This window comes from Microcaecilia unicolor, chromosome 1 (genome assembly GCF_901765095.1).
Source record: "Microcaecilia unicolor chromosome 1, aMicUni1.1, whole genome shotgun sequence".
NCBI classification, from domain to species: Eukaryota; Metazoa; Chordata; class Amphibia; order Gymnophiona; family Siphonopidae; genus Microcaecilia; species Microcaecilia unicolor.
The window spans coordinates 734,041,792-734,065,645 of record NC_044031.1 but is presented as its reverse complement, the minus strand read 5'-3'; the positions used below and the strand labels follow the sequence as shown (position 1 = coordinate 734,065,645).

At 45.5% G+C, this 23,854-nt stretch overlaps 1 protein-coding gene across 1 annotated transcript in view; it reads left to right on the top strand.

Annotated features, from left to right (window-relative positions):
* The window catches only part of TTLL6 (tubulin tyrosine ligase like 6), a 285,854-nt gene that overhangs the window by 18,761 nt on the left and 243,239 nt on the right, over window positions 1–23,854 (top strand). The window contains exon 3 of the mRNA XM_030192275.1: window positions 3,981–4,320. Coding sequence (XP_030048135.1) covers window positions 3,981–4,320 — 340 coding nt within the window. The remainder of the gene's footprint in view (window positions 1–3,980; window positions 4,321–23,854) is intronic.

Sequence of the window (23,854 nt, the reverse complement as noted above, 5' to 3'; positions counted from 1 at the left end):
CCATTTTGCCCGGCACCGACATCAGACTCACCAGTCTATAATTTCCCGAATCTCCTCTGGATCCTTTTTTTTAAAAATTGGCGTTACATTGATTGTTTTGTTTGTTGTTTTTATTTTGCATGTTTTATTTGTAACCTACCTAGTTAATAATGCAGGCTAGAAATGTATAAAATAAATAAATACATTTATACTACTAGACAGTTCTTCTAAATAGCAATGATACTAAAATACATTCTTAATTGCTTAGCAAATGCTAAATAAGTTCATAGTAACATAGCAACATTGTAAATGATGGCAGATAAGATTAGCATGGCCCATCCAGTCTGGCCAGAAAGGTGGCTAAGGTTGTACCTTCAACTCCCTTTAGGGTTGTAACTAATGCTTGGTATAGTCTATCCCCCCCTCTATGCCTTTTCCCCCTTTAAAATATTAAACTTATTTAAGTTTTACTGTGAGTGGAAATGCTCTATACTTTTATTCCACCTTTATGCCATACAGGAAACCTCTGTATTTATGTCAACCTTTTTGAATTCAGTCACTGTTTTAGACCCCCACCACTTCCCATGGAAGAACATTCCAGACATCTATCACCCTCTCTGAAAAAAGTATTTCCTGATGTTGCTTTTCAGTTTCCCTCTTTGCAATTTCATTTCATCTCCTCTAGTTCTGTAGCCTCTCTATTTTTGGATGAATAATACTGATGATTGGATTTTATAAATTGCATCTCACTTTATAAATTGCATTTTTTATTTACAAGGCACTTTTCAAGTGTGCAAAGCAGTGGCTATTTAGCAGCACAGAACAATAAAAGCTCTGCCATTGAACACAATTAGAAAGTTTATTTTTTTTATTTATTTTGTTACATTTGTATCCCACATTTTCCTACCTATTTGTAGGCTCAATGTGGCTTACATAGTACCGTAAAGGCGTTCGCCAATTCTGGTGTAAACAGTTACACGGTGAGGTTATGGTAGAGTTGGATTCAAGTAGAACAACATATTAGGGAATCATATAGAGGAAGAGTTACGTTATGTCCATTACGTTCTTTGGTTTCGTAGTGTTTCAGGGTTCAGGTATTTAAGTAGGGTCGGTAGGGTATGCCTTTTTGAACAGGTAAGTTTTTGTGATTTCCGGAAGGTTAGGTGGTTATACATTGTTTTCACGGCTTTTGGTAGTGCGTTCCATAGTTGTGTGCTTACGTAGGAAAAGCTGGATGCATAGGTTGATTTGTATTTGAGACGTTTGCAGCTTGGGTAGTGGAGGTTTAGATATGTTCGTGTTGATCCGAATGTATTTCTTATTGGTAGGTCGATGAGGTCTGTCATGTATCCTAGGGCTTCACCGTAGATAATCTTATGAACCAGGGTGCAGATTTTGAAAGCAACATGTTCTTTGATTGGGAGCCAGTGCAGTTTTTCACAGAGGGGCTTGGTGGTTTTGAATTGCGTTTTTCCAAATATAAGTCTGACTGCCGTGTTTTGAGCGGTCTGAAGTTTCTTTAAGAGTTGTTCTTTGCATCCCGCATAAATTCCATTGCAGTAATCTAGGTGGCTTAGTACCATTGATTGTATGAGGGTCCGGAATGTTTCCCTCGGAAAGAATGGTTTCACGCGTTTGAGTTTCCACATTGAGTGGAACATTTTCTAAGTTGTGGTGGCTCTGTAGTGTAAGGTTGCGGTCAATTGTAACGCCGAGGAGTTTCAGGCTGTCTGAGATGGGGAGGGTGTAGTCTGGGGTGTTTATATTTATGGGATTGTTCACGTTGTATTGGGATGAGAGGATGAGGCATTGTGTTTTCTCTGTGTTGAGTTTTAGTTGAAATGTATTAGTCCATGATGTTCAAGCCGAGCTTAATTTTGTTAGTGATTTCTGTCAGATCGTGTTTGTAAGGAATGTATATTGTGACATCGTCTGCATAGATTTATTTATTTATTTATTTTATTGCATTTGTATCCCACATTTTCCCACCTATTTGCGGGCTCAGTGTGGCTTACAATACATTGTATTAATGGAAGTACAATTTGTTACAACTCGATTGTGGTTACATTGTTATGCATTGAGTTTAAGACAGAGTCTACGTATCGTTAAGAGAATAGTACAATGGAACAAAACAATGGAACAAAGGACAACTTTCTTCCAACTTATTGTTTAGTGCTCTTTGTTTAAAAAAGAAGAAAAAAGAGATTTATCTTTTAAGCACTACCCTCAGCCCTTTCAAGGGAAGGGTGTTCTGAGGGCAGGGAGAGACAACCACATTGCTTTACTGTGGTGAAAAAAAAGTTGTTGTTTTTAAAGCGCTAAAGGAGCAAAACAGCTCAGTTTTTAGGTTTGCTGCATCTTTTATTGCTGCAGTAATTTCTTCTCCTGCTCTTCCGGAGCTTTTTTTTTCTTGTGTTTAAAAAAAAGAAAAAGGCGTGCTCTGCAATTATGGCAGAGAAGTTGCGGCAATGTACAGTATGCCAGGGCAGGGGGAGTATGATCCTGAGGTTGTTCAAGAGCGCAAGGTGGATCTTTTACTTAAGAACATTAGGAAAGCTGGGAAAACATTTCCAATGCACCAAGATATCAGAGACATTATTCAAGTGCAGTGGGACGTACCAGATGCTCCTTTTCATCTTTCCAGGTCCATGATTCGCTTATACCCAGTGCTGGATCCAGATAAAGCTCTTCTTAAGCCTCCTGATGCACGACCATAGAACTCGCCTCTGTCACGGCTCCTGCGAAAGAGCGCCTCCCGCGCTGGTTCCAGGCCACTCCCACCTCTGTCACAGCTCCTGCGAAGAGCTCCTCCTGCGCCAACTCCAAGACCACCACCAAGGATCAGGGGGTGGTCTGGGAGCCAGTGCAAGAGGAGCTGTTTCGCAGGAGCTGTGACAGAGACGAGTTCTCTGGCCGAGTCCGGGATGTGACCCTGAGGCAGACGTTGTTACACCAAAACACGTGTTGGGTCTTTATGAAAAAAGGACTGTCGATTGTTTCTAGTCTTGAAGGCCGTTTTGTACTTCTTTTCTTTTGCTGGTTGTGTTTGTGACTTTTTTGAACCCTCTCTTTTGTTACCTGCCATTATCACTCAGCCATTAAAAAATTTACTGTGTTAGCACTTACCGCCTACAGAATAGGTGTTGTTAAGGGCTTACACAGTAATCCTGCACTAATCAGCATGCAATAATGTAGCTGCACTAACCAATCAGCGCAGAACATCCCCTCTACACACAAAAAAATTGTTTTGTGCTCAGTTAGTGCGTGCCAATTTCAAACTTATCACAGGACATCTGAGTGTGTCCCAATAACCATTTAAGCATGCACTAGCACTTACCGTAGCTTACCTAAAATAGGAAAACAGGTTTTTAATGTTTTTCTGCACAAAGCCATGTATGTGGAAAAGATGCGCAAATTTCATCTCACTGTAACAAACTTTTGTAGTCCGCAATGTGCGAAAGCTTTCAAATGTGCATTAATAATCTGATGCAAGACAATATCATGCAGAACAGCTCACAAATGAAGAATTTAATGAAAATTGGTGTGCAAAAACATGGGATAACTACACCCTAGTGAGGTAGAATTAAACATTATACAATTTCAAAAAACATAATAACAAAAATTAAGATCTAACTATATCATAGTCGCTACTCTCACTAGGGAATGGAGCAGCTGGAGTAAACACATCATAAAAATGAAATTATAAAGCACTAAAGCCTTGATAGCCAGTACAATCAAACATGCCTAGCTCCTAACTCACCTCACTAACTGTGGTATCTGTCTAAAAAGGGATGTCAACAGATGATTCGGACGCCCCCTAAATGTTCCCTAAGAAGCTTCAGACACATCTTACCTGGAGTAATCAAACATACTAAACCAAAGGACTTGTTATTATGGGAATGCACTGAATTTACTTTTGTAATTGTTATCATTTGTTAGCCCAAACCTGTATTCATGATAGCCATTTCTGCTTTATTCCTACACTCCCGTCTGTTTTGCAGTATTTGATGACATGAACGTGAACGCAGGATGCAGTGATTCAGAGGATAACTCTGGGGAGGATGGAGAGGAGGAAGAGGAAGAGGAGGAGGAAGAGGAGGAAGAGGGGTCTGGTACTGAAAGTGTTGGAAGTTTGGATGAAGGAGGTCAAAAGTTGGACAATCTTTCTGAAATGGTGGAAGCCATAAAGAGTACAGGCCAAGAGCAAGAGGCAGAATTAAATTCTGTTGAAAAGCAAGAAGGCAATGACTCTCAGCTAAACATGCCAGAGCCAAAACCAGAACGTATTAAATCCAAAGGAGATTCAGAGAGTAGCAGAAGAAAAAAAAGGAGAAGACGCAGGTAGTAGACCTTTTTTTCAGGGTAGTTTCTTTAGGACTTGTTTATATCAGCATTCCTATGTTCATTGGTTCTAAATCTATGGGCTGGACTGTTGGGCACAGAAAGATTGTCATGGTAATTCTATAAAATAGTGTTAACTTATAGTTACATGTGTGAACACTTGTGGCTGGTGTTAAGTCTTCATGCCTAAGTGCATGTCACGACTATGGTTGTGACTTCACTTTCAGTCTCACCTTGTCTTCCGGTGATCAGCTTCAGAGGTAGCTCCAGTCTGTTCTTTTCCTTGCATTGTTGCCTATGCTACCAGTTCCTTTGTGTTCCAAGCCTCATTTTGATGTTCAGTGTGTTTCAAGTCTATTTCCTGTAGTTGTGACATCATCAGTTAAGGCCCTCATAAGGAAGGTGAGGACATTGATTCAGGGCCTTTGCAAAGCCAGAGGTCTCCAGGTTTGTCGGGGTGCTTGTGTAGCACTTCTGCCCTTTTTCCTAGTCGATGTGCTTGTGTAGCACTTCTGTCTTGTTTCATAGTTAGTGTGCCTGTGTGGCACTTCTGCTTTAGTTTTGTCTGTGTGCTAGGGTTAGCACTTCTGCCTGAGTTTTTCTGTTTGTCTGTGTGCAAGGGTTAGCACTTCTGCATTAGTCCTTCAGCTTGTCTCTGTGCTAGTGTTAGCACTTCTGTCTTGGTTATTGCCTGTTTGTTCTGTTGTTTGTTTATGTGGCCATGTGGCCCAGCCTAGAGCTCTGCCTAGTCTGCCTCGTCAAGAGTTCTGCCTAGTCTCTTTTGCCTTTTGCTGTTGTGTTTCGGTTCCAGTTCGGCCTTGCGGCCCATATGAGAGGACTCTGGGTGCATGGGTTCCTGCTTGAGTGTTTTCTCTTCTAGCTTTACTTGGTTCTGTCCCTGTGTTCCCTGCCTAGTCAAGTGCTGTTCCCATACCCTTAATTGTTCTGTCTGTCTGCCTGTCTTATCTAGATTGTAAGCTCTTTGAGCAGGGACTGTCTTTTTGTGTATGGTGTACAGCGCTGCATATGCCTTGTAGCGCTATAGAAATGATAAGTAGTAGTAGTACTGTCTGTGTGATCTGTGCACTTCTGGTCTGTTCTTGCCTGTGTGCTTGTTGCACTTCTGGTCTGCTCTAGTCCTGCTTGTGCAGTCCAGTCCTGATTGGAGGGTCTGCCAGCTTCTGCCGTTCGTCGACAGCAGCCCAAGTGCTCATGTTGTCCCTGAGTCCGGGACAGTTTGCTAAGAGCCTGGGACTGTGACAGTGCATATGCACATCTATACCTGGATTTCCCTTTATAGACTATAGGCTCCTCTGGGAGTTCATATGTAGGTGCACAGTTATAGCATTACCCCCTCTATGTCAAGTACAGGATAAAGCTCCACTAGGAATGGCAAGTGTACAAAACAGAGCCCCTAACCTCCATTTTTCACTTCAACCTGGTGTATCATTACAAAATCTAGAACTTTAGTTTTGTAATGTTAAAGCAATGGTACCTTCCACATTGCTGCAAAATTAAAATATACAGAGGACAATTTTAAAACTGTATTGGTACAGAGTCCGCAGATACCTTTTACCATTGACTTTGCCCTAGTACAAGGTATCCTTTGACATTTACACCTAGATTTTGTGTGTGTATGCATGCAAATATTTTTTTATTGGTGATATTGAAATGTTACAAATAACATCATCATAATAAAGCAACACTAGAAAACATTTTAAACAAACCCACCACAGAACACTTTAAACAATTCCATTCTATTATGTACTACTACTACTAATCATTTCTATAGTGCTACTAGATGTATGCAGCGCTGTACACATTATATGCAGGTACTTTCTCTGTCCCTAGAGGGCACACAGTCTAAGTTTTTGAACCTTGGGCAACAGAGGGTTAAGTGACTTGCCCATGGTCACAAGGAGCTGCAGTGGGAATGAAATCCAGATTGCCAGGATCAAAGCCTGCTGTACTACTCATTAGGCCACTCCTTCACTTCTATGTATATACTTATGTAGTATATACTAAGCTAGTATATTCCACCTCTTTGCACACTTAGGGCCCTGTTTACTAAGCTGCACTGTAGGTGTTCTAGCGTTTTTAGCGGGCGCTAATGCTAGAGACACCCGTATAAAAACGCTAGCGCACCTTAGTAAACAGGGCCCTTAGAGTTATAACTGCTTCATATTTACATGGAAGAGTTACTGTATTCCACCATAAGGAGACATTCAAACCAGTATTATTTTTCAGATTATATGACGTATAGCTAATGACATAAGAAAATCAAACAGGTATGCCACATCTTTGTCTGAAGTACTAGGGATGTCCATCAGTGGAATGATTTTACACAAATTTTATCCCAAACTCACACTCCAGTATGTTTGTGTGTTTCGGCAATAATAAAGTATATGAGAAAAGTATCCTAACATCTATTATCTGCATGTGAAAGAAGCTTAGCTAACATTGCTGGGTTCATAATTGCTCTATGGCTATAAAATACATAGATCGAGTAAGCAAAGCTGATAACAAAGTATGAATTATTTTACTTCTAAAATATTCCCATTGTTCCCATTCCCAAATCCTTTTCAGTCTTGATTTAGGTGTAAAAGCCTATAGATATGGGTAGTGCATAAGTACATAAGTATTGCCATACTGGGACAGACCAAAGATCCATCAAGCCCAGCATCATGTTTCCAACAGTGACCAATCCAGGTCACAAATACCTGGCAAGATCCCCCCAAAAGTACAAAACATTGGCTTTGGGTTGGGCTCCCAATCATTGCATTACAAGCTCCAAATCCCATGTACTTAATGGATGCCCCATATCTAACACCAGTCTTTGAATGGCATGCCTTAGCTGATAACAGAAGTAAAATTGATCCTCCACCAGACCAAATTCTACATGCAGCTCAGCATAGGTATTTAACCTGGAATTTATAATCAGCTGTTCATGCCTCCAAATATGTGCAGTTTGCCAACTTTTCGATTGGATTGGATGGTTTTGAATAAGAAATTGAGATTATACCAGATTGGCATGCTGGCTGAGGGCATGTCATCTACATCAGTAAGTGTGTCCTCCAACCCCCTGATTCTATATAGGTCACCCAAAGTTGGGCGCCCATATTTTGGCACAGAGCCCAGATGCGCATGCAAACTAATTAGTCAGTTGGGTGCTAACAACCAATAATTGATATTAATTGGAGCTAATTGACACTAATTTGGATTTATGCACGCATCTGCCTATATGCTATTTTATAACTCTGCATGCTGAAAATGTCTCACTTGCAACCCGAAAGGTGCATGGGCAGGTCAGGGGCATTTCCAATATATAGGCGCAGTGTTATAGAATACTGGGGTTAGATGCCCAATATGCACGCCAGGATTTGGGCACAGGAATCCACTCTAAGTGCTATTCTACAAAGGACACTCAGCTCAGAGCGCCCATTATAGAATAGTACTTAGCGCAGATTTTTCCCGGTGCCTAAATTTGGGCACCATTTATAGAATTTACTCTTAAGTTGTTTAAATGTTTTATAGAAGATCATAATACTGGGTCAGAATGTATCTCGACTGCCTGAAGTCAGTGCAGGCAAAAGATTAAGGAGAATGGGATGAAGCATGCTATCTTCTAATATATACCATATAGGCTTATCAAATATTTTGCTTTGTATAAACCATAAAGCACTATTGCTTAGAAGGAAGGCATCCTGGTATTGTTGTAAATGTTGGAAATTAACCCCCACTTCACTCCCCACTATTTAGGCAGTTTTTGATCTCCAAAGGGAAATATGTGGGATCTTATTATTCTACAAAAGCCAAGACAGATTTTTTTTCTATCTGCTTATAACATAGTAACATAGTAAATGACGGCAGATAAAGATCTGTACGGCCCATCCAGTCTGCCCAACAAGATAAACTCATTTTACATGGTATGTGATACTTTATATGTATACCCGAGTTTGATTTGTCCTTGCCTTTCTCAGGTCACAGACCATAGAAGTCTGCCTAGTACTGTTCTTGTACTAAGTTCTGAAGCTAACATCGAAGCCCCTTAAAATTTACACTCCTGCCCATCCCTATCCAGTCACGATCAGGGTGTAGACTGTAGAAGTCTGCCCAGCTCCCGTTTTGTTTCCAATTACCGGCGTCGCCACTCAAACTCCGCTAAGATTCCATGGAACCATTCCTTCTTAACAGGATTCCTTTGTGTTTATCCCACGCATGTTTGAATTCCATTACCATTTTCATCTCCACCACCTCCCGCGGGAGGGCGTTCCACATATCCACCACCCTCTCTGTGAAAAAATACTTCCTGACATTAGTCTTGAGTCTGCCCCCCTTCAACCTCAGTTCATGTCCTCTAGTTCTACCGCCTTCCCGTCTCCTGAAAAGGTTCGTTTGCGGATTAATACTTTTCAAATATTTGAACATCTGTATCATATCACCCCTGTTTCTCCTTTCCTTCAAGGTATACATGTTCAGGTCAGCAAGTCTCTCCTCGTATGGTTTGCAACGCAAATCCCATATCATTTTTGTAGCTTTTCTTTGTACTGCTTCCAGTCTTTTTACATCTTTAGCAAGATACGGCCTTCAAAACTGAACACAATACTCCAAGTGGGGCCTCACCAACGACTTGTAGAGGGGCATCAACACCTCCTTTCTTCTGCTGGTTATGCCCCTCTCTATGCAGCCTAGCATCCTTCTGGCCACGGCCGTCACCTTGTCGCATTGTTTCTTTTTTTTATTTTATTTAAAACAGGACTCTTTATTGAACAAGTACCGGTATATCAACATACAATTCCAACAAGAACTTTTAGCCCAGAGGCATCAGCAACAATACTTCTGACTCTAGTACATAGTCACTTTTACCTGCTCTTTAGCATACATAACATTCAAGTGTCCCATCATTTTTACAATTTTTCCCCCTCCTTTCCCCCTCTTACACGACAACTCTAAGCAAATTACCCATGTTACCCTAATACCCCCCCACCCCCATACATTGCCCTTGATACTTCATTTGCTCATTATATCAAACACCCCTATCCACCTATTAGTCTTACTACTTCAGGATACCCAATGGTGCCCAAATTTTGCCCCATTTGGTTAACTGTTTTCGCTCTTTAGCCAGCAACCGTTCCCTCTCCGCTATGTTCCGCAGTATAGTCATCCACTGAACTACAGAGGGACTAGTGCTCTGCTTCCATGATCTTGCAATGAGTATTCTTCCTGCACATAGACAATGTTTTATAAATGCTTTCCCAACTTCATCTATTCCCAAAATATTTTTATGAAACAAGTATATGGCGGGATCCCATGGTATATCAACTCCCACCCAGTGTCTAAGCCTCGCTTGAACTGTTTTCCAGAAGGCCTTTACTTTATGACATGTCCACCAAATATGGCCTAGTGTACCAGTTTGACCACAGTTACGCCAGCAGGTCGGAGATACATTACTAAACATGTGATTCAGCCTAACCGGTGTTAGGTACCAGCGGTATATCAATTTGGTCAGATTTTCTTGAATGTTTACTGCTGGGGAGATCTTTACTGACATCCGCTCCATCCTTTGCTACTCTTCTCTGGGTAGCAAATACCTAGTTCCTTCTCCCATTTTTCCCTGTGTTTATGGCTGGTTAACATGCCATCACGCAAATGGCCATATAGCATAGTAATTAGACCTCGGGTCCCTTGTTCCCGAACACATATTTCTTCCAAGAAAGTTACCTCACCAAACAATCTAGTACGTCTTCCCGAGGAGGTAAAAAAATGAATCAATTGATTATAAGCATAATGATCCTTTTGAGGCAAGTTGTAAGTGTCTGCCAGCTCCCCAAATGACACAAAATTATCCCCACTCACCAGTTGCCCCCATAAATCTAACCTTTTTCTCTTCCATCTAGTAAAAGCCGATGGTGAGCATCCTACTGGAAATGCTAGATTATATGCTATAGGTGACAGTCGAGAGTTATAGGCTCTTTTCAAGCGTTCCATTTTATCCCAACAGGAAAGGGTAAAGCGAATTATCAGGCACACCTCCAGGCTCAGGCATCTGTGTTTAGGTGCTACCCAAAGCAGGTGGCCCAGCTTCAAAGGGCTACGTAACAAGTATTGTTCCACCTTTACCCATAATTTATGGGGGGGCCTCCTGAAACCATTCTACCACTGATTTAGCTTGAGCAGCTCTATGATATAACTCCACTTTAGGAACCCCTACTCCTCCCTTAGTTTTGCGGTCTTTATACAAAATTGTGGGATGAATTCTAGATTTACTCCCCCTGCCATATAAATTTGTGTAGCCTGGTTTGTAGAGACTGAAGCATTTGTTCGCTAATGTGTAGTGGTAGGGACTGGAAAAGGTATAGTAAGCAGGGCAGAATATTCATTTTTACTGTGGCTATCCTCCCAAACCATGACAAATTGAGGGGTTCCCAGCGATCCAAATCCGTTCTGATTTCCTTCAGTAATGGTGCATAATTGGCCTCACTAATTCCCTGCAGATTACTGGTGAGAAAGACCCCCAAATATCGGATGCCCTTAGTCACCCATCTCAAAGAGTAAAGTTGCTTACAGCACTGATAATGTTCATCTTCCATACCTTGTGCCAATGCTTCAGTCTTGTCATAATTAATCTTAAACCCAGAGACCTTTCCATATGCTTCCAGTTCCTGTATTACTACCGGTAGGGACTCCAGAGGTGAAGTAAGTGTTAAGAGGACATCATCCGCAAACAAGGCTACCTTCGATTCCCAATCACCCACCTTTATACCCTTTATTCCTGAATGATTCCGGATAGCTGAATCGATCCTCCCCCAACTCGAAATAGCCTCAGTCAGAGTTACACACCCTAACCTGCATGATCAACTAAATATAATCCTATTCTACAGACCCCCGGCTAAGTGGCAAGATGCACAGATACACTTTACGGACTTCATATCAAATACTTGTCTATCTTCCCAGAATATCCTCATAGCAGGAGACATTAACCTCCATCTTGAAGACACCAATTCAAATAATGTACACGAATGCAAGGAATTCCTTCAACTTTGGGAGATCCACTGGCCTAACATGCAGTCCACCCACAAACATAGACACACGCTGGATATCGTAACTCACAAATTTTCATCAGATGCGAACCTCACAATCAAGGACACAAAATGGACAGCCACACCATGGTCAGATCATTACAAGGCAAATACTTCCCTCCTCTGGAAAACAAAAGAGAAACAACAAAAACAAGAAAAAAGAACCTATACTACAAGAGGCAAAATAGACCCTCTAACATTCTGGCAACAAATATATACCGCCGAATGGACAACAACCACAGAATTACCTCAATTTCTACAAGAATGGGACAACAGATGCAGAACAGTTCTAGACAATATAGCACCGCTCCAAACTAGAACCTCGCATAGGAATAGCTCAATCCCATGGTTTAACGAAGAACTGAAAGAACTAAAAACACAGGTCAGAAGACTAGAAAGAGCATGGAGCAAAAAAAAAGATGAACACACACTCAAAGAGTGGAAACAGTTACAAAGAAAATACAAATACAACATCAGACATACCAAAAGAATGTATTACAAAACTATAATAGGACCAAATTACAAGGACACGCACAAACTCTTTTCACTTGTAAACAATCTCCTAAACACCATACGGGTCATCTCGAACAGCATAGACACCCCATCGGCAACCAACCTAGCAAATTATTTCAATGAAAAAATCACAACGCTCCGACGCATGATACCAAGTTACACTATTGAGTATTCAAGCATCCTTGAATGCCTAGACCCAATACCCGGGGAATACCCAGCTGATCGATCATGGACCAACTTTGACTTGATTTCAGTAGATGAACTCACACACGGCTCAGAAAATATGCCAAATCTCAAAGCAAACTTGACATTTGCCCTACCAGCCTAATAAGAGCCGCACCCAAACAATTTAAAAAAGACCTCACGAACCAAGTAAACTATAGACTCCTAAACGGTCTCTTCCCCATGGAAAATGGAAACATCCTACTCCGTTGCCAAAAGATGCCAAGAAAAGCACAATGGACCTAACTAACTACCGACCAGTTGCTTGTATCCCACTCACTACAAAGTTGATGGAAGGCATAGTGACGAAACAGCTCACGGAATACCTGACCAAACACTCAATTCTACACGAGTCCCAGTCAGGATTCCGATCAAATCAGAGCACCGAAACTGTACTAGTGTCTGCAATGAACTCATTCAAAAAAACAATTGCAACCGGCAAGAACATACTCATATTACAATTCGACATGTCTAGTGCCTTCGACATGGTGGATCATGGAATACTATTACACCTACTAGAATACTTCGGAATCGGAGGCCCATTTCTCAAATGGTTTAAAGGATTCCTCACCACCAGATCCTACCAAGTTACAACGAATACTGATAGATCACCACCTTGGACACTGGAATGTGGAGTTCCTCAAGGATCCCCCCTTTCACCAACAATCTTCAACCTAATGATGATACCACTAGCCAAACTCTTGGCCAATCAAAACCTTAACCCCTACATATATGCTGATGATGTTACAATCTACATCCCGTTCAAGAGTGACTTAAACGAAATAACCAACGAGATTAACCAGAGCTTCCAGATCATGCACTCATGGGTGGACTCATTCTGGTTAAAACGTAACGCAGAAAAAACCCATTGTCTAGTTCTCACTTCCCAATACAACACAAACAACTACCCCACTATAACCACACCCCACTGCACACTTCCTATCTCAGAAAATCTGAAAATTCTTGGAGTCACCATTGATTGAAACATCACACTCGATACCCACGTGAAGAATACAACGAAAAAAATGTTCCAATCGATGTGGAAACTCAAAAGAATAAAACCTTTTTTCCCAAGAAACATCTTCCGCACCCTAGTACAGTCATTAGTAATATGCCACTTGGACTACTGTAATGCTCTGTACGCAGGCTGTAAAGAACAGACCATTAAAAAACTCCAAACAGCCCAGAACACCGCAGTCAGACTCATCTTTGGAAAACCTAAATATGAAAGTGTGAAGCCCCTAAGAGAGAAACTGCACTGGCTTCCGCTCAAGGAACGAATTGAGTTCAAGATCTGCACGACCGTACACAAAATCATTCACGCAGATGCCCCACTCTATATGTTAAACCTAGTGGACCTACCGCCTAGAAACGCCAAAAGATCGGCCCGCAAATTCCTCAATCTGAACTTCCCCAGCTGTAAAGGAATGAAATACAAACAGGCTTATGCTAAGACCTTTGCGTACAAAAGCACACAGTTTTGGAATGCATTACCCAAGACCCTGAAAACCATGAACAATCTAACCAGCTTCCGCAAAGCTTTGAAAACACACCTCTTCAACAAAGCCTACAAAAATCATCCTCAATGAAACAAATCATTCCTTAAACCACCTAAGTACACCAAAAACACCTCTCACACAACCTTACCTAACACCTGTCCATCTAAATCCTCTTATACCTCAGCGTATGATCAACTGTATTTAAATCATGTATTGACTTTATCATAACCTTACTCTGTAAGCCTTATTGAGCCTGCAAAAAGGTGGGAAAATGTGGGGTACAAATGCAATAAATAAATAAATAGTCCACGCCAGGGGTTCCATCACCATTGCAAATAAAAGTGGCGAGAGGGGACACCCCTGGCGTGTTCCTCTTTGTAACTCAAAGAAAGAAGATACCTGTCCATTGATCTTTACTCCTGCTCGCGGTTGAGTATACAACTCTTTAATCCATCCCCGAAAATTAGGACCAAATCCAAATTGCTGCAGAATGTGATGTAAAAATGACCAATGCACCCTGTTGAATGCTTTTTCAGCGTCGACACTTAACAAGCAATAAGGTGTTTTTCTTTGTTTCGCTATGTACATAACATCCAGGGTGCGTCTAATATTATCTGAGGCCTGTCTATTAGCCACGAAACCCACCTGGTCTGGGTGGATTAAGGTCGGTAAAATCGGAGTCAGTCTAGTAGCTAACACCTTAGCCAGGATGCGCACATCAACATTCAGCACAGAAATAGGGCGGTAGGAAGAGCATTCGGTCACATCCCTATTAGGCTTTGGGATAACTGCAATCCATTCCTCCTTCATAGTAGGCGGTAAATTACCTCCCTGAACAACGGCATTAAGCACCTCTGTCACTATAGGTGCTAAATAAGGAGCAAATTTCTTATAAAATTCACTAGTATAGCCATCCATACCTGGTGATTTGCCAGTTTTCAAGGTTTTAATGGCAGGTAATACCTCTTTTACATCGATAGGAGCATCCAATACCTTCTGCTGATCCCGCGTTAATGTTGGCATGGATATGCCCCTTAGGTATGACCGAATACTTTCCTCCTCTATTTCATCATCTCTGGCATAGAGTGCTGCATAATAATTATTAAATCGAGATCTAATCTCGGGAGATGTTCGAAGCATCTCCCCCCTGGAGCCCCTAATGTGAAAAACAGTACGCTCTGCCCTCACTTGCGCAATTTAATAGCTAATTGCCTGCTGATCTTATTTCGAGTTGTATAATTATGAAGCTTTAATTTCTCATTAACAAACTCGAGCTTCTGGGAAAGTAAGGCGTCTAACTGTATTCTTGCCACTTGTAAGGTTCTATATATCTTAAGGGAGCCCGTGGTTTTATGTTTCTGTTCTAAGGTCTCAATTTGACCCCTCATCTGTGTAATGTCTAGTGTCCTTTGTTTCTTAAGCCTCCCCACCACTTTCATGAAATGACCTTGGGATACTGCTTTGAGTGCTTCCTATACAACCGCTATGAAGGTCCCAAGTTTAAATTAAAGGACAAATGTTCCTCAAGTACTCTAACATATTCTTGACAGACTTCTTCCTGTTTTAACAGCCCATTATTCAGAGTCCATCATCCCTCCCGTCTATCTTCCATATGCCAGTCTAATTGTATCATACAGGGAGTATGGTCAGACACCGTAATATTGCCAATTTGAGCCTTAGTGAGTCAGTCTCCTAACAGTTTGTCAATTAATAAATAGTCAATCCTGGAGTACGTGGAGTGAACTGGAGAATAAAAGGAATAGTCACGTTCTGTAGGGTGCTGATCTCTCCAGGAGTCAAAAAGCCCCATGTCCCCGACAAAATTTGCTAAGTGCTTAGCTATTACTTTATCACTACCCGAGATAGGGCCTGATCTATCCATCTCCGGGCACAGAGTGGCATTGAAATCACCTCCCAGTATAATCTGGCCACCTATTATAGTTTGCATTTGCCTCTTAAGCAATTGAAAAAAGGAGGGTTGGTTAGTATTGGGGCCATATATGGATCCCCACGTAACCTCTCTATTTTCATAGGTCCCTCTGAGCAAAAGGTATCGTCTGTAATCCGTTGGGTTGGTCATGAGCCCTTGGGCCCTGGCCGAGACCAGCAGGGCGCCGACCCAGGCCAAGGGAAGACCGACCCACCACCACACACCCCAGCTACACAATACCCCTAAGCTACCCCTCCCCGCAGTCCCTCAGGAAGAAGGGAAATAGGCAAACAGGCGGGCCTCGCGGCCGAACAGGAACCCACGCACACAGAGCCACTTGTGCGGGCCTCACGGCCGAACAGGAACCCAGACACACACAGGAGGGGGTGAAAGAACCCAGAGGGCCTCCTGGACCCCAAGATGCCAGGCACGCGCTGAACACCAGCGATAGGGCAGAAGGAGAAACGAAAGAACCAGAGTGGGCCACGCCCACCCAGGGGACTAGCGCAGGACAGGGGAACTAACACACCAACCCCCCCCCCCCCCCCCACCAGGGTAGGAAGCCCCAGGCAGAATCCAGAGGAACCAGACACAAAAGGAAGGCAGAAAGCCTTTGCCTCAAACCCACTGTAGACAGAGACAAACAGAACACAAAGGGTTAAGCTTGTAGAGCCAGCCGGCACACCAGGGAGAGAGAGAGTTCCATAAATCAACAAACAATCAGAGAGAACGCTTCCCGAGAGGGAGCAGGGCCGATAGAACAAACACACTGGCAGAGGCGGGAACACAATACACACAGTACACAAAGGGTTAAATTCACTGAGCCAGCAGGCCGGGACACTGGGAAGAGAAATCCTTAGAGTAAACAAACAACTGGAGAGGACGCTCTCAGACAATCAGCCTAGCTGAGACGAGAGCTGCACAAAGCCCAGCCCCCCACTGAGGAACAAACAGCTGGCTTCCCACCGAGAGCTGCAGCCAGCGAAGGGAAGCCCAGCTGGAGCTAATTACACACACACACACACACACACACACATACACACACACACACACACACACACACACACACACACACACACACACACACACACACACACACACCACACACACACACACTCTCTCTCTCTCTCTCTCTCTCTCTCTCTCTCTCTCTCTCTCTGCCCCCAGCTAACACAAACAAAGGGAAAGGAAAGAAATCCCTGAACTCAGATCAAAGTCAGAGCACAGAGCATGTTCTGACCAAGAACTGTGGCTTTCAAGTCACCAAGAGTGAAAGTAACACGAAAGCAGAGGAACTCTTCAGCTGCAGGCTAAAGTACTATCCCCTGACGTCAGCACAAACCCTGGCAGCCAATCAGAAGAGACGTCCCCCCCCCCTCAGCCAAACCGGCAGAATCATAACATCACCCCCCCCCCCCTTTCAAGGGCCCCCCCTACCCCGGCCACGAGGTTTAGGTTTGTGAGGGAAAAGGCGATGGAACCGTCTGACTAAGACCGGCGCGTGGACATGAGTAGCATCCTCCCAGGAGTTGTCTGCCGGTCCACATCCCTTCCACGCAATGAGATACTGGAGATGTCCCCGGAAGCGCCTCGCATCAAGACATCCCAGACTTCGTATTCCCCCTGGGAGGCTGAGATGGCTGGACTAGCAGGCAATGCGGGCAAAGCCCCTTTTCTCAGAATCACAGGCTTCAGCAAGGACACATGAAAGGTGTTATGTACCCGTAATGTAGGTGGTAACTTTAGCTGATAACAGACCCGATTCATTTGCCTCACAATAGGATACGGGCCCACAAATCGAGGTGCAAAGCGGGAGGAGGGGATCTTCAGATGAAGATTGCGCGTGGACAACCACACCAAGTCGCCAGGCTGGAAGCGCGGTTCCACTCTGTGAGACCGATCCGCTTGGCGTTTCAAATGAGCGGAGGTCACTCGCAGCGCTTTCTAAACTGACGACCAAATTGCTTGGAGCGAAGTCACCACATCGGCCGCTGCCGGGACATCTGAGTTGGTTTTCAAGGGGGATAGTATCCGCGGATGTCTTCCATATACGATGTAAAAGGGCGAAGTGCCCGTGGCCGAGCTCACTCGGTTGTTATGAGCGAATTCTGCCCAAGGCAGCAGCTGACTCCAGTCATTGTGGTGCTCATTGACATACATCCGCAGGAACTGCTTCAAGCATTGGTTCACTCGTTCTGTTTGGCCATTGGATTGTGGGTGATATCCCGATGAAAAGTTCAGCTTTACTCCAAGGGCCCGATTCAGGGCTCTCCAGAACTTTGAGACAAACTGTACTCCTCGATCGGAGGTAATAGATTCCGGCAGACCATGGTGACGAAAAATAGTGCTGATGAAATACTGTGCCAGCTTCACCGCTGAAGGAAGGGTTGGCATGGGTACGAAGTGGGCCATTTTAGAAAACCGGTCCACCACTACCCAGACAACTGTGTGCCCTTCAGAGTTAGGTAGATCCGTAACAAAGTCCATGGCAATGTGGGTCCACGGTCTCTCAGGTACCGGTAAAGGCATCAACAACCCCTGGGGTCTCCGACGGTCAGCTTTATGCTGGGCGCACTCACGACACGCAGCCACGAACTCCTGCACATCCAGATCTGGGAGATGAACCGCTTGGTTCCCAGGATCCTGGGATGACCTGCTATTCGAGAGGCATGCCCCCATTGGAGTGTCTTTTCTCTCAGCCGGGGTGGCACAAAGGTCATACCCGCAGGTACTGCTAGCGTCATCGTGGGCTCAATGACATCAGGTTTAATTACATACTGCAGGGGTTCTTCCTCCAGGTCAGCCTCCATGGACCTGGAGAGGGCGTCTGCCTTGATGTTCTTCTCCGCTGGACAATGGGTCAGAATGAAATCAAAGCAGGAGAAGAATAGTGCCTTCTCGCTTCTCGTAAATAAGTCAGGATTTTATGGTCTGTGAACACCGTGAAGGGCTCCTGCACCCCTTCCAGCAGATGACGCCATTCTTCCAGGGACAATTTAATGGCTAATAGCTCCTGATCCCCGATGGCATAATTCTTCTCGGCAGGGGTATACTTTTTAGAGAAGAATGCACACGGGAGAAGTTTCCCACTGGGGTGGGCCTGGGACAGCACTGCTCCTATGTCAACCGATGATGCGTCCACTTCCACGAAAAATTTATTTGTTGTGTTGGGATGGCGCAACACTGGAGCTCCAACGAATGCCTGTTTCAGATTCTCAAAGGCCTGACACGCCTCAGGCGACTAGTTGCGGGCGTCAGCGTTCTTCTTAGTCAAGGCTGTAAGAGGGGCAGTCAGGGACGAGTAATTCCAAATAAACTGCCTATAGTAGTTTGCAAAACCTAAGAAGCGCTGTAGAGCCTTACGCCCCGTATGTTGCTGCCAGTGCAGGATGGCTGTCAGCTTACTGGGGTCCATACGCAGCCTGTGGTTAGAAATGATGTACCCCAGGAAGAGCAGTTCAGAGCGATGGAATTCACATTTTTCCAGTCTCCCTCAACCGCTGCAATACGGTCTTCACGTGCTCCTGGTGATCTTCCTCAGCCTTGAAAAAATCAAAATGTCGTCCAAGTAGACCATCACAAACTTATACAGGAGATCCCTGAAGATGTCATTCATGAAGGCTTGGAAGACGGCTAGAGCATTAGCTAGTCCAAACGGCATTACCAGGTATTCGTAATGCCCGTCGCGGGTGTTAAACGCCGTCTTCCACTCATCCCCCTCCTTGATCCGTACAAGGTTGTAGGCCCCCCTGAGATCGAGCCTGGAGAAGATCTGGGCCCCTTGGAGGCGGTCGAACATCTCAGAAATCAATGGAAGGGGGTATTTGTCCTTCCGCGTGATGGCATTGAGTCCCCTGTAGTCAATACAGGGGCGCAACCCCCCGTCCTTCTTCTCCACGAAGAAGAATCCAGCCCCCGCTGGCGACTTGGAGGGCTGGATGAAGCCTCGAGCTAGGTTCTCTCGAATATACTGGGACATGGCTTCCGTCTCTGGCCGGGATAGGGGGTATGCGCGGCCACGAGGATGTTCAGTGCCTGGTAGTAGCTCTATGGCACAGTCATAGGAGCGATGGGGAGGTAGAATCTCTGCTTGCTGTTTGGAAAAAACATCTCCAAAGGATCTGTATGGCCCAGGTAACATAACATTGGCTCAATCCAAAGGAAGCGTCACTGGGGCTGGCGAGACCTTATCCAAGCAGACCTTCTGGCAGCCCGGGCCCCACGCCGTCAATTCACCCCGGGCCCAATCAATGCAGGGGTTATGCAGGCGAAGCCAGGGTAATCCCAGGATTATGGCCTCAGTGGCCGACGGAAGGACGTAGAAGGAGATAACTTCTTTGTGTAAGACTCCTACTCGTATGGTCATAGGCACGGTCCTGGAGCGTAGAACTCCCCGAACCAGTCCCCAAGCCGCTGAGACAGTGATGGACTGAGGTAGCTCCACTGTAGGAATTTGATGAACCCGCACCAGGTCCGCGCTGATAAAGTTGCCTCCCGCCCCCGAGTCAACTAGCGCCTTAATCGCCAGTAGAACTGGCACCAAAACCTGCGTCCAAGGGGAGACGGACTTCGGCCCTGACCTGGTCTCCCTAGCTGGTATCAGGGCTGCTGGTTTCCCGACTTCTTTCTCTTCGGGCACTCACGGACAAAGTGCCCCTTCACTCCACAATGCAGGCACAGCCCCTTAGAGCGTCTCCGCTGTCTCTCCTGGGCCGCCCAGTCAACCTGCATAGGTTCAGACCCGTCGGGCGCACCCAGCGACTGGGAAGCAGGGCTCTTGTACGAGCTCCTCGAGTTAGCCCCTGCAACCTGCTGACCAGCGCGACGTTCAGAGGCCCGCTCCCTGAACCGGATGTCCACCTGGGTGCAGAGACGGATGAGGTCGTTCAGATCTAAGGGCAGCTCCCGGCCTGTGAGTTCGTCCTTAATGTTGGCCGAGACCCCATGCCAGAATACCGCAGTCAGGCTTGGGTTATCCCAACCTAGCTCCGCGGCCAAGGTCCGAAACTGGATGGCATACTCACCCAGAGAGAGTCGCCTCTGATGTAGGTTCAACAGCTGAGTCGCTGCCGAGGAGGGCTTCCCGGGTTCCTCAAAGATGAGCCGAAATTGCTTCAGAAACTCTGCCAAGTTATCCAGGAGGGGATCCTTCTTCTCCCATAATGGAGAGGCCCAGGCCAGAGCAGATCCCGCCAGTAGGGAGATGATATAGGCCACCTTCGCCCTATCCGACGGAAAATCTCAGGCCTGCAACTTGAAAACAATTTGGCACTGATTGAGGAAGTCCCGACAGGTCTTACTATCGCCCTCGTACCGTGGAGGCTGAGCCACCTGAATACCTCGGCCACATGCGAGGGAACCCGGCGGTGTGCGAACTGACGGGCCCTCCACAGCCCCAGTGCCGGTCAGCGAGTCCACATGCTGACTCAGCGTGTTCACAACTTCCGATACCTGTTGTAGCTGAGCATGCAGCTGCTGGAGCAGCTGCATGGGAGATGGTTCGGTCGAGCTCATGGCTTTCGCGTTCTGTAATCCGTTGGGTTGGTCGTGAGCCCTTGGGCCCTGGCCGAGGCCAGCAGGGCACCGACCCAGGCCAAGGGAAGACCGACCCTCCACCACACACCCCAGCTACACAATACCCCTAAGCTACCCCTCCCCGCAGTCCCTCAGGAAGAAGGGAAATAGGCAAACAGGCGGGCCTCGCAGCCGAACCGGAACCCATGCACACAGAGCCACTCGTGCAGGCCTCACGGCCGAACAGGAACCCAGACACACACAGGAGGGGGTGAAAGAACCCAGAGGGCCCCCGGGACCCCAAGATACCAGGCACGCGCTGAACACCAGCGATAGGGCAGAGGGAGAAACGAAAGAACCAGAGCGGGCCACGTCCACCCAGGGGACTAGCGCAGGACAGGGGAACTAACACAGCAACCCCCTCCCCCACCAGGGTAGGAAGCCCCAGGCAGAAGCCAGAGGAACCAGGCACAAAAGGAAGGCAGAAAGCCTTTGCCTCAAACCCACTGTAGACAGAGGCAAACAGAACACAAAGGGTTAAGCTTGTAGAGCCACCCGGTACACTAGGGAGAGAGAGAGTTCCATAAATCAACAAACAATCAGAGAGAACGACACAGTACACAAAGGGTTAAACTCACTGAGCCAGCAGGCGGGACACTGGGAAGAGAAATCCTTAGAGTAAACAAACAACTGGAGAGGACCTCTCAGACAAGCAGCCTAGCTGAGACCAGAGCTGCACAAAGCCCAGCCCCCACTGAGGAACAAGCAGCTGGCTTCCCACCGAGAGCTGCAGCCAGTGAAGGGAAGCCCAGCTGGAGGCACGAGAACTAATTATACATACACACACACACACACACTCTGCCCCCAGCTAACACAAACAAAGGGAAAGGAAAGAAATCCCTGAACAGGGAACTCAGATCAAAGTCAGAGCACAGAGCAGGTTCTGACCAAGAACTGCAGCTTTCAAGTCACCAAGAGTGAAAGTAACGCGAAAGCAGAGGAACTGTTCAGCTGCAGGCTAAAGTACTATCCCCTGACGTCAGCACAAACCCTGGCAGCCAATCAGAAGAGACGTCCCCTCCCCCCTCAGCCAAACCGGCAGAATCATAACATCGTCCTTTGGGGTCTCTTTTCACCTGATGAATTTGAATGGGTAGATCAGTCTGAAAAAGTATAGCTACCCCTCTTTGTTTTTTATCACAAATATCAGAGGCAAAATAGATCTTAGAATAGTGGGCATGTCTAAATAGATACTCATGGGCCCTTTTCAGGTGGGTCTCTTGTAACATTACCACCTGTGGTCTATGTCTAATTATTTCTTGCCATACCAACTGTCTTTTTCTAGGGGCATTTAAGCCTTTTATATTAAAAGTTATAACCTTTAAATTGGTCATCATAGGGAATATTTGAAACAAACAATTGCATATCTACTAATCACCTCAGAGCAATGTAGTTTCCCTCTCCCTTCCCTCCCCATATCCCTCCCCCCTTCCCCATTTCCCAAATGCAAAACCGCAGGACGCGGGTACAAAAAGAAAACCCCACGACCTCCCCACTCACTTCCTTGCAAGGTCAACATACTCAGTATTGAGCCTTCCCTCCCCACTCCCACCCCCACCCCGCATGCAGCCATTCTTATAATCGACGAACTTGGCCTTTATACAGTGGGGGAAATAAGTATTTGATCCCTTGCTGATTTTGTAAGTTTGCCCACTGACAAAGACATGAGCAGCCCATAATTGAAGGGTAGGTTATTGGTAACAGTGAGAGATAGCACATCACAAATTAAATCCGGAAAATCACATTGTGGAAAGTATATGAATTTATTTGCATTCTGCAGAGGGAAATAAGTATTTGATCCCCCACCAACCAGTAAGAGATCTGGCCCCTACAGACCAGGTAGATGCTCCAAATCAACTCGTTACCTGCATGACAGACAGCTGTCGGCAATGGTCACCTGTATGAAAGACACCTGTCCACAGACTCAGTGAATCAGTCAGACTCTAACCTCTACAAAATGGCCAAGAGCAAGGAGCTGTCTAAGGATGTCAGGGACAAGATCATACACCTGCACAAGGCTGGAATGGGCTACAAAACCATCAGTAAGACGCTGGGCGAGAAGGAGACAACTGTTGGTGCCTTAGTAAGAAAATGGAAGAAGTACAAAATGACTGTCAATCGACAAAGATCTGGGGCTCCACGCAAAATCTCACCTCGTGGGGTATCCTTGATCATGAGGAAGGTTAGAAATCAGCCTACAACTACAAGGGGGGAACTTGTCAATGATCTAAAGGCAGCTGGGACCACTGTCACCACGAAAACCATTGGTAACACATTACGACATAACGGATTGCAATCCTGCAGTGCCCGCAAGGTCCCCCTGCTCCGGAAGGCACATGTGACTGCCCGTCTGAAGTTTGCCAGTGAACACCTGGATGATGCCGAGAGTGATTGGGAGAAGGTGCTGTGGTCAGATGAGACAAAAATTGAGCTCTTTGGCATGAACTCAACTCGCCGTGTTTGGAGGAAGAGAAATGCTGCCTATGACCCAAAGAACACCGTCCCCACTGTCAAGCATGGAGGTGGAAATGTTATGTTTTGGGGGTGTTTCTCTGCTAAGGGCACAGGACTACTTCACCGCATCAATGGGAGAATGGATGGGGCCATGTACCGTACAATTCTGAGTGACAACCTCCTTCCCTCCGCCAGGGCCTTAAAAATGGGTCGTGGCTGGGTCTTCCAGCACGACAATGACCCAAAACATACAGCCAAGGCAA